We start from the raw sequence: 12,081 nt of genomic DNA, 5'->3' as shown, positions 1-12,081 counted from the left end.
CATGTTGGAAACAGGATGCTGGGCTTGATGGACCTCTGGCCGGTCCCAGTATGGCAATACTTATTTTTCCTTGCCACATGAAGTTCTAATCCTTCAGTTTGGTTAATTGTGAGTTGTGAAGACAAGGACTAGTTTAATTAATTGTGAAGACAAAATTAGTGCTCATTGAGACTGTTTACCGTTTGTTAAAACTTGTTATAATGGCTGTACTTACAATGGATATCTATAAAAAAATCAAATAGGAAAAGAACTCTATTAAATTAAAAGAACAAGAGTGGAGGAGTGGCCTAGTGGTTAGAGCACCAGTCTTGCGATCCAGAGGTGGCCAGTTCAAATCCCACTGCTGCTCCATTGCCTCAGGTACAAACTTAGATTGTGAGCCCTTCTGGGACAGAGAAATATCCAGTGTACCTGAATGTAACTCACCTTGAGCTACTACTGAAAAAGGTGTGAGCAAAATCTAAATAAATAAATAAACCAAGACACTTATATCTAGTAATAACATTCCCTTTAACAAGGACTGTGGGGCTTTGTTGGGGACAAGGGCTGCAGGAACATTACAGTGGTGGAAATAAGTATTTGATCCTTGCTGATTTTGTAAGTTTGCCCACTGACAAAGACATGAGCAGCCCATAATTGAAGGGTAGGTTATTGGTAACAGTGAGAGATAGCACATCACAAATTAAATCCGGAAAATCACATTGTGGAAAGTATATGAATTTATTTGCATTCTGCAGAGGGAAATAAGTATTTAATCCCTCTGGCAAACAAGACCTAATACTTGGTGGCAAAACCCTTGTTGGCAAGCACAGCGGTCAGACGTCTTCTGTAGTTGATGATGAGGTTTGCACACATGTCAGGAGGAATTTTGGTCCACTCCTCTTTGCAGATCATCTCTAAATCATTAAGAGTTCTGGGCTGTCGCTTGGCAACTCGCAGCTTCAGCTCCCTCCATAAGTTTTCAATGGGATTAAGGTCTGGTGACTGGCTAGGCCACTCCATGACCCTAATGTGCTTCTTCCTGAGCCACTCCTTTGTTGCCTTGGCTGTATGTTTTGGGTCATTGTCGTGCTGGAAGACCCAGCCACGACCCATTTTTAAGGCCCTGGCGGAGGGAAGGAGGTTGTCACTCAGAATTGTACGGTACATGGCCCCATCCATTCTCCCATTGATGCGGTGAAGTAGTCCTGTGCCCTTAGCAGAGAAACACCCCCAAAACATAACATTTCCACCTCCATGCTTGACAGTGGGGACGGTGTTCTTTGGGTCATAGGCAGCATTCTCTTCCTCCAAACACGGCGAGTTGAGTTCATGCCAAAGAGCTCAATTTTTGTCTCATCTGACCACAGCACCTTCTCCCAATCACTCTCGGCATCATCCAGGTGTTCACTGGCAAACTTCAGACGGGCCGTCACATGTGCCTTCCGGAGCAGGGGACCTTGCGGGCACTGCAGGATTGCAATCCGTTATGTCGTAATGTGTTACCAATGGTTTTCGTGGTGACAGTGGTCCAGCTGCCTTGAGATCATTGACAAGTTCCCCCCTTGTAGTTTGTAGGCTGATTTCTAACCTTCCTCATGATCAAGGATACCCCACGAGGTGAGATTTTGCGTGGAGCCCCAGATCTTTGTCGATTGACAGTCATTTTGTACTTCTTCCATTTTCTACTATGGCACCAACAGTTGTCTCCTTCTCGCCCAGCGTCTTACTGATGGTTTTGTAGCCCATTCCAGTCTTGTGCAGGTGTATGATCTTGTCCCTGACATCCTTAGACAGCTCCTTGCTCTTGGCCATTTTGTAGAGGTTAGAGTCTGACTGATTCACTGAGTCTGTGGACAGGTGTCTTTCATACAGGTGACCATTGCCGACAGCTGTCTGTCATGCAGGTAACGAGTTGATTTGGAGCATCTACCTGGTCTGTAGGGCCAGATCTCTTACTGGTTGGTGGGGGATCAAATACTTATTTCCCTCTGCAGAATGCAAATAAATTCATATACTTTCCACAATGTGATTTTCCGGATTTAATTTGTGATGTGCTATCTCTCACTGTTACCAATAACCTACCCTTCAATTATGGGCTGCTCATGTCTTTGTCAGTGGGCAAACTTACAAAATCAGCAAGGGATCAAATACTTATTTCCACCACTGTACGTGAAGTTAAAGAGACTTTTGTCTTGCTTTATCCAGTCTGTGAAGTGAACAGGCTCTACACACTTGTAAATTCAAATAAAGTGACTATTGATGAGGCTGCATGCCTAGCTGTTACCCATTCTAACAGACAAGGTTCTGCTAAAGGAAAAACAGGACCAGTGTTAAGCATGCTGGGGAGCGGGGACTAGGGCACAAATTTAAAAGGAGATCTCAAAGCCCACCAGAAGGCTGTATTTCCTTCCAATTTAGGCAGACGGAGCCCCCTGTGGCATTGAAGTCCAGGGTAACTGTCTTATGTGCACCCCCTTAATTCCAGCCCTGAGTAAAAACAAAATTAAGTGGAGCATTAGGACTAAAATGCAGCCACCAAACTGAGAGTGGAAGCATCACAGAAGTCTTCTGGTTGAAAATGTATTTTTTGTTTCACTAGGTTAACAAGGCTTTGAAACAGAAGTCAGATATTGAGCATTATCGTAATAAGCTACGTCTGAAAGCCAAGAGAAAGGGTTACTACGACTTTCCTCAGATCGATGGCAACAAGTCTCTGACAGAAAGAACCAAACAAATATACGAAAAAACCCAAAGGGAAATCGAACAGCGTTTTGAATCCAGATACTGATGGGTCGTCTAAAAACAGGTAGGCGCTTCCTATATTCATTGTATATCACTCAGCAGTACAAAAATGGCTGTAGTACTTCTTGAATAATGTACAGGATCCTGTAACTTTTTTTTTTATTTTAGCATGTGCTGAAGAAAAGTACAAATCTTTCAGGTTCACACTACCTACTTCTAAAGAGATTCAGATATGTGTGGATAAGAGGAGGCGTCCCATTAAAGGGAAGGAGAGCTATCATTCTTCATGAATGCATTCCTTAGCTGCCCAGCCTCCTTCACCTGCACACTGAACCAGCTTCAGTCTGGGGATCATCTTTCTATTATTCATTTACAGCAACTAGCTGCTCCTTTCTCTATATCTTCTGTATGAAGTAAGTAATCTCCTTGTCTTCAGAACCTTCCCTTCTAGAACCTGATTACTAATTGATATATTTCAATTTATACATGCTTTTCTGAAGCGATTTTATAGTATCTTCTTTCTTCCCTTCCCGTATAACAGGCACCCTACAATAATATATGTCTCACAGCCTATAACTCCTTCATCCCACATCTATCTCTCAACTATACTAATCAATTTTCAAAAACTTGTTTAGCACCTAAGATAAGCAAGAATCCTTACGATGTACTCTATATGTATATGTGGACATCCTCAGGTTTTAGTTTCAGTGTCTCCAAATGGGTTACTGTGACAGGAATGATCCTCACTTCCTATGCCAGGGTATGTGGAATATGATCTCAGTATCTCAAATTTACTGCTAACGTTCACTTTATTTATTTATTGCTACTTGCGACATGCAGAAGCAAGCTTTCTTCTGGAGTTCATGAGACATAACTTGCATAAGCAAACCTATTAAGATGTTCTTGTAAATAGCTTTTAATCAAGCCTGCTGCTCCCAATACAGTGTGAAATACTTGTCACCTGGATTAGCCACTGTTAGAAACAGGATATTGGGCTTGATGGACCTTCAGTCTATTCCAATATGGCAACTCTTATGTTCCGTATCTTTCTGCCACATCTTCTTGGTTTCCGACTGCATTGTTTGGTACTTGAAGGTCTTCTATTTTTCCACTCAATACACTTAGGGGCTCTTTACAATGGCGCGGGAGGGCTAACGTATGCCCAATCGGCACTACCTCTGGGGTAGCAGTGTGCACCTGGCGGTAATTTCAGAGTTTGGCGCATGCTACATCCCAAAGTACAAAATAATTTTCTATTTTCTACCATAGGGTGCGTTCCATGCAGCCAGCCTACACTGGCGTGTACTGCATGGTTATGGCGTGGGTAACATATGAGCACTTACCGCTAGGTCAATGGATGGTGGTAAGGGCTGAGGCCGTAAATAGGCACTCACTAGTTTTTAATATTAGCACAGACCCATTAAAAAATAGCCTTTTTCTCAGCGGTGGTAAAAAGTGGCCCAGGATGCACCTAAAAGACGCAACCACACTACTGCAGGCCACTTTTAACTGCGGCTTTGTAAAAGGACCCCAGAATAATCACTTGGCACTGACCCCTCTACTATCAGTGCTGTTCTTGTGTTCTTTTCTCCTTTTCAGGCTTGCTCTTGGGTGCTGTGGCTGACTGACTTTCAATGCATAACTTTGATTCTGAACCCTGGAAATGTGAGGCACTCTTCTCTAGCTATTTTTTTTAGCTTAATTATTGGAGTTCCCATTCTTTTCTGTTAGGAGCAATGTCTTCAAATAGGTTAGTTTCTTGCATACTGTGACAGTAATGAACCTCATTTCTAAGTCTGTGATTGTGGAGTATGATCTCAGTTTCTCATATCTGCTGCTAACACTCACTGTAGTACTTACATCATGCCTAAGTGAGCTTCCTTCTGGAATTCATAAGATGTTACATGTATAGGCAACTTATCCAAGTGTGCTTGAAATTCTTTTTAATCAGGCCTTTGACACCTAGAATGATGGGAAATATTTCTGTATCCTTCTGCCTTATTTTCTTGCTGCCCAATATTTAAATTCAGATGGCTCCTAAAACGGCACAAGTGGCTATCCGGCACTGAATGTCGCCGCTTAAAGATAGCCGGTTATGTATCCACCAATTTTTTCAAAACCAGACCAGCCAAGTTTGGCAGCCGTATTGGCCACCACAGTAGGTCAAATAACTTTGGCCAGTCTGACTTTAAGTGACCAGCGCTGAATATCAATGTGGCCTGTTAAAATCGGACCGGCCAAAGTTAAACTGGATATTCAGTGCTGGTCACTGGAAAAAGACCAGCATTGAATGTCTGTGTTTAGCACCAAATGTGGGAGACAGCCCAGCTATGTGCTGTGGTCTGAATATCGGGGCCTTGGTCTTTACTATTATGTATGTAATTATGTAATCCACCTAGAACCTTTGGCAATAGAGCATAATATAATATGTAAATATGTTAATGAATAAATTTCCTTTTCTTTTGTTATATTATAAACTGCTTTGATGTCCTATAGTTTTGAAGGTTGGTTAAGAAAGTTTTATCAAATCATAGAAACAGAAAAATATAGGCAGATGAAGACCATATTGGCCTACCCAGTCTGCCCATCCATGCCATCTACTCTCCCTTAGATATCTAATGTATTTGTCCCAAGCTCTCTTGATTCAGATACTGTTTGTCTCCACCCATTGGGAGGCCGGTTCACGAATTCACCACTCTTTCCGTGAAGAAGTATTTCCTCAGTCCATCCCTTTTCACCTTTCTCCTCTGCTCCCTCGTTCCAGAGTTTCCTTTCAATTAAAAGAAACTCACCTCCTGAGCATTTATGCCACATAGGTATTTAAACATCTCTATCATATCTCCCCTTGTTTGTCTTTCATCCAAAGTATATATCGAGATCTTTAAGTCTTTCCCCATACGCTTTATGACAAAGACTACTGACCATTTTAGTAGCCGCCCTCTGGACCAATTCCATCTTGTTTATATCTTCTGGACGGTGTGATGTCCAGAATTGTACACAATATTCTAAATGAGGTCTCAACCAAAGTCTTATACAGGGGTATCATCACTTCCTTTTTCCTACTTGGCATTTCCTCTCCCTGTGCACGCAAGCATCCTTCTAACTTTTGCTGTTGCCTTTTCTGCCTGTTTGGCCACCTTAAGATCATCACATATGATCACACCTAAGTCCCACTACTCTTTCATGCACAAAAGTTCTTCACCCCTTAAACTGTACCATCCCCTTGGGTTTTTGCAGCCCAAATGCATGACCCTGCATTTTTTAGCATTAAATCTTAGTAGCCAAATTCCAGACCATTCCTCTAGCTTCACTAAGTCCTTACTTATGTTATCCATACTATCAGGACTGTCTACCCTATTGCAGATTTTGGCATCATCCACAAAGAGGCAAACCTTACCAGACAGCCCTTCAGCAATATCACTTACAAAAATATTAAAAAGAACCGAACCTTGCAGCACACCACTGATAACCTCCTTTTCCTCAGAATAAGCTCCATTTACCTCTACACTCTGTCGCCTTGCACTCAACCAGTTCCTAGCCTAGTCAGTCACTCATCAACTCGATATCATTATTTGGGAGAATTGTATTGTGATTTGCTCATTTGAAATTGTTTAGAAATCTATTTATTTGATTTGAATACTGTGTGTATGTCCTTTTTTTTGTTTGTTTACTGTATTGATGACATATTTGTTTTAAAGAATGCTTTTTGTTAGCATATAAGTTACTTGGATTATAAATGTGTACAGGCAAGAGATATTTATTTGGTAAATTTTAATAGTTTAACAAACAGTTATTGAAGAAAAACATATAACCAAGAATGATTCAATTACTAGGCAAAGTTATTGGATTGTAATAGAATGATATTACAATGAAAAATTATCAGTTCTGAGCGATAAATATATAGACAATGGCCATTGTTCTACAAAAATTCATAAGTGGCCTAAATGGTTGAATATCTGCACAGAGTCAACTCGCTGAACTAAGCAACAGATGACATTATTGAACATTTTGCAGGCAGGGGAAAGACTAGTACTGAAGAATTAAGACCCTCCAGAATCAGAAGTTTCATGGGACAGGACATAGGGGAGCAGCAAAAGGCTACCTGATCACTTAGGAAAGGGCCTTCAAATATACAGCCTGCAGGTGGTTTCTGGCATGCAGATCTTTTGAATGTTGACCTCAGGGTAGCCACTAAGCATTGTTGTTGAGTGTAAGAGGTGTGCTGATGCATCAGTGGGAAATGATGATAAAAAGAAATTGAAGGGTAATAACCAATATAATACCAAATTTGTCAAGAAATAATTGGAATTAATTTAAACTCTATTATTACTGAACTGGAACATTAAGGATTAAAATTCCATTTACTAGAAGAATCGATTGTTGAATTCTCCCAATTTCTCCATACAAATAGACACAAATTCTGAGAATATGTGAACTAAGGTTATCACAGTGAGTGCAAAGACACATGTAAGGGCATTTTCAATATGACATCTAATCCAATTTTTTCTACATTTTGCAAAAACTATCCAAAACTCCAGTACTGAACATGGCCATTTTCAAACCAGAAAAATGTCCATTGTGCTCAGTGCATCTATTTTTAGGACAATTTTTGGAAAAAAAAAGTCCACGTGAAAAACAGACAAAAAACAAGTCATTGGGATGTATAGGTGGTGGTGGTGGTGGTTCCAGCATTCTTAGTAGATTGGTCACACATAACAAAAACTAATGGCAGAAACAAATCTTCCACAAATTATATCGCAAAAAAGTGCACAGGCATCCTAGGGGCATTGCAGTGGACTTCACATAAAAGGTCCCAGGTCCACATTTCACTGTTACCCCCTTATATTGTATGATGAGCTCTTCAAAACCACCAGAAACCTACTGTGCCCAACTATACATCACTACAACAGCCCTTATATTTGCAAGTGTCACCTATATGTGGGTACAGTAGGTTTTCGGGGGCTGACACATTCCAACATAAGTCTAAAAGTAGTATGGGCAACTACAATAGCCCTTATGCCTGCAGGTGTCACCTTTTGTAGGCACAGTAGGTATTTACTGGCTGATATTCAGCTGGCGCTGGGCAGCACGCTGTCCTTCTGACACTGGCGCTAAACCCGGATATTCAATGTCGGGCCGTTTCTGGTGACTGGCATTGAAGATCTAGGTTCATTGTAGACAATGCTGAAATCTTTTGCCCAGTGTGTGGTGGCGGCGGTCAAAAAAGCAAACAGAATGCTCGGAATTATTAGGAAAGGGATGGTAAATAAGACAGAGAATACTATAATATCATGTATCGCTCCATGGTGCAACTTCACCTTGAGTATTGCATTTAATTCTGGTCACTGTATCTCAAAAAAGATACGGCAGAATTAGAAAAGGTTTATAGAAGAGTGACCAAAATGATAAAGGGGATGGACCTCCTCTCGTATAAGGAAAGCCTAAAGAGTTTAGGGCTCTTCAGCTTGGAAACGAGATGGCTGAGAGAGGGATATGATTGAGGTCTACAAAATCCCGAGTGGTGTAAAACGGGTAAAAGTGAATCGATTTTTCACTTTTTCAAAAAGTACAAAGGCTAGGGGACACTCAATGAAGTTACATGGAAATGCTTTTAAAACAAAATAGGAGGAAATATGTTTCACTTGACAAATAGGTAAGCTCTGAAACTCATTGCCAGAGGATGTGGTACCAGCAGTTAGTGTATTTTATTTATTTTTGTTACATTTGTACCCCATGCTTTCCCACTCATGGCAGGCTCAATGTGGCTTACATGGGGCAATGGAGGGTTAAGTGACTTGTCCCGAGTCACAAGGAGCTGCCTGTGCCAGGAATTGAACTCAGTTCTTCAGTTCCCCAGGACCAAAGTCCACCACCCTAACCACTAGGCCACTCCTCCGCTTCTGGGCTTAAAAAAGGTTTGGACAAGTTCCTGCAGGAAAAGTCCATTGTCTGTTATTCAGATGGACATGGGAGAAGTCACTTCTTGCCCCAGGATTGGTAGCATGGAATGTTGTTACTATATGGGTTTCTGCCAGGTATTTGTGACCTGGATTGGAAACAGGTGCTGGCCTAGATGGACCATTGGTCTGACCCAGTATGGATATTCTTATGTTCTCAAACAATTTTTGGCTGGTGCCCACCTCAAACTGCAATAGGCAGTATTTTTAGGTTCTGTTCATGCTTTATTTCCAGGCAGCCTCAGACGAGCAGCTCAGTGTACAGGAGTAGGCAATCTCTGAACAGCCCAAGCCCAGGAGAGACAGAAATGGACCTACTTGTAACACGTGAGAGGCCAAGACGTGGGATACGCAACAGTGGCTATGACGTAAGTTCAGACAACAGATTTTGTAAGACCTTAATAGGATGCTTATTTTTTTCTGAACAAGAAGTGAAAGAAAAGATAACAAAATATTGTACATAAATTTATGGTTTAAGTGCATGGTGAAATAGATCTCCTGATGAGTTGTGTATATATATACTAATAAAACATCTGTTAAATTCAGCATGCAGCTGAGTTCCAGAACTATAAAGACCTAGGTATACCCATAGAATATTGTACAGTAATCCACTGTGTGCAAAATGGGAAGGGGTGTACTCCTTATTTTTATTTTTTCAGGAAGGAGAAAAATAGGATTTCTAAATATTTTTAAGGTGTGTACAATATACAGCAGTATCTTAACATTTTCTCTTCCTCAGACTGAACCTGAAATAATTGAAGAAACAAATATTGATCAAGTCAAGGACCCTGAGGGGCTATGCCAAGTCCCGCCAAGTTAAGGGCCATTCTGAGACATCAACCTTGAGTTCTCAGCCTTCTATCGATGAGGTCAGGCAGCAGATGCATGTGCTGTTGGAGGAGGCATTCAGTTTGGCCTCCACAGGCCATGGAGGCCACAAAAGACAGCAAGAAAGGTTCATTCCAACACAACAACTACCATATGCTGAGGTTGTGACTAGTGCTCCTGGAACTATGAGTCGACCACGAGGAGGAGTACAGTGGGTGCCAACATATGGCCCTGAAATGTATCAGTATAGCTTTCCAAGACCAGTAGGTTATACCTTTTTTTTCTTTTGTCTTTTTCCCTGCTTTACCTTACAAGTGTCTGCAGTTCTATCTCCTCCCATGGCATGCTCAGACAGTTCCAGAGGTCCATCTCAGCCCAAAGGCCTCCAAGGCAAGGGCTACTGTTATAGTGGCAACCAATGTCCTTCCCTTCCTAGCCCTGAGTGCGCCATCTTTCTGGTACTCCTACAGATGGACCAGAAGATCTGAGCTTAATTTCGTGAATCCTGTACTCACAAGCAGATGATCAAAGCCCTGCGCTGTTCCAAACAGCGCTCTAAAATAGCGCTGGAGCAGCACGGGCTTTACCGCAACGATGATCAGAGATGATTGTATGTAAATTTAAGCACGTAATTATCTCTGATCATGGGATAGAAGTGCGGGAGAATTCCGCACTTGTTTGACAGGTCTGGGCTGTCAAAAGCCCAATCTGTCAAACACAGGGGTTAAGGTCCATGGGACCACCAGGCCCCAACTACCCCTGCCCAGAGCAACGGGGGCTGGAGGTCCGGCAGACCTCCGGTCCCCCTGATGATCCCCCCCCCCCAGGTTCAGGGAGGGCTGGAGATAAAGTGGTGTTCCAGACCCCCTAATTCCCCTCAACAAACAGTCCCTGGTGGCCTAGTGGTCGACCAACACAACCCCCCCCCCTCCCAGTGACAGGGGGGCTGGAGGTCCCCCCCCCCCCCCCCCCCGATGATCCCCCCCCAGGTTCAGGGAGGGCTGGAGATCTGGTGGGTCTCCAGCCCCCCTAGTCCCTGTGGTCCAGTCCTCCCTACCCCCTACCTTGTGGGTTGGAGGAGGGAGGGTAACCTGCCTCCCTCCTCTTCCTGCGACACCACAAAATGGCGGCGCCCAGCCCTGCCCACTGTATCCTGGGATGTGCTGGGCGGGGCTATACACCATATACACTTGTATGTAAAAATAGGTGCAGTGAGCATGCACATGTGTATTTTACACATTATGCATGTATGTCACAACTCTGCCTGCATTCTGCCCAGACCATGGCCTGGGAATAGCTACAGCAGATCATGTAAAAGTAATTGGCACACTTTCTAAATTGCTTAATTTTACAAAAGTCATTTTCTGTGTGTAAAAGATGCTTGCACATGGAAAGATCTGTGTTTAGCTCAGCGAGTTCATTAATATTTATTATTGTTTCCTAATTATCTTAAAATATGTTGTCTTTCCTTTTGTTAGATATAAAACTCATACTCTTGCAGAATAGTCTAACAACTTTGTAGCAGGAGTTTGTAACATGAAGCTGTTGTACTAAGTTTTATAGTGAAGTATCTTTACAGTTACTCTGTTTTTACAGGTAATAGAAATAAATTGAAACCTAGAAAAGAAAATTATACTTTATATTCTTTTCTATGTTTTATTTCTATTTATTACCTTTAAAAGTGGACTAACATGGCAACCAACCACTTTACTCTGTTTCTACACAAATGAGTAAATACTAATTTTCTTCCTCCCAGGCGTATAGATTTTCTCAACTTCCTGAAATGGTTTTGGGATCTGCCCCTCCCCCTGTCCCTCCAAGGACAGGGCCCATGGCAGTTGCTTCTCTTAGAAGGTAGGTCATTATATTTTCTTGCAGTAACAAATGGTTGATGGAAAACATCTGATATCAGTGTCTTGAGTTTGCTTATTAGAGTTGGAAGTATTAATAGATTGCCACCGTCCATAGCTGAGTTTTGTTTTGTTAATCCCTTTCTGCTCATCCATTTCCTCATGGGAAAAATGAATGCAGCTAGGTTGGAGAGAGCTCTTGGAGGACAATCTGGGCTCCTATAAATATCTAGTCAAGGGGTAGAGTCATTGTCTTTGGCTTCCAGTCCCCAGCCAATGTACCAGGATACTGTTAGGATCCATTCAGACTAGATAGAGCATCTGGAGGAAAGGATAGGGCAAAGCAGGCACTGGAGCCTGTAAAGCTGCTGCACTAGCTGGAGGATAAGTTGGAACAGGAAACCAGTTTTCCATCTCCAAGTTTTATGAGGAGAAAGGAGAGAAAGCAAGATTAAGCCTTAAACAACTGATTTAAAGAGCCACAGAATCCAGAAGTTGCATTCCAGGAGGGAGGGATCAGACCAGTGGCATAGCTACGGGTGGGCCTGGGTGGGCACAGGTCCACCCATTCTTGGCTCAGGCCCAGCGGTGTAGTTAGGAGGGGGTACAAGGGGAGCGATGGCTCCCCCAAATGGACTTCCAGCGGTGCTGGCACCTATTTTTCATGCGGTCCGTTGAACTTACACAGTCTGCATACGCCTATGCAGTCTGCTGTCCTTGAC

At 42.5% G+C, this 12,081-nt stretch overlaps 1 protein-coding gene across 1 annotated transcript in view; it reads left to right on the top strand.

Annotated features, from left to right (window-relative positions):
* LOC115459404 (UPF0606 protein KIAA1549L-like) overlaps positions 1-12,081 on the top strand; it is a gene marked incomplete at its 5' end in the record, with an annotated part of 63,471 nt that overhangs the window by 37,832 nt on the left and 13,558 nt on the right. Inside the window, 6 exon segments of the mRNA XM_030189233.1 lie at positions 2,582-2,746; positions 2,748-2,788; positions 8,917-9,049; positions 9,421-9,468; positions 9,470-9,772; positions 11,266-11,363. Of these exon segments, the coding sequence (XP_030045093.1) occupies positions 2,582-2,746; positions 2,748-2,788; positions 8,917-9,049; positions 9,421-9,468; positions 9,470-9,772; positions 11,266-11,363 (788 nt within the window).

The sequence above is a fragment of the Microcaecilia unicolor genome, unplaced genomic scaffold (assembly GCF_901765095.1).
Source record: "Microcaecilia unicolor unplaced genomic scaffold, aMicUni1.1, whole genome shotgun sequence".
Lineage (NCBI taxonomy): Eukaryota > Metazoa > Chordata > Amphibia > Gymnophiona > Siphonopidae > Microcaecilia > Microcaecilia unicolor.
The sequence above is the reverse complement of the archived record's forward strand: the minus strand, read 5'-3'. Positions and strand labels throughout refer to the sequence as shown.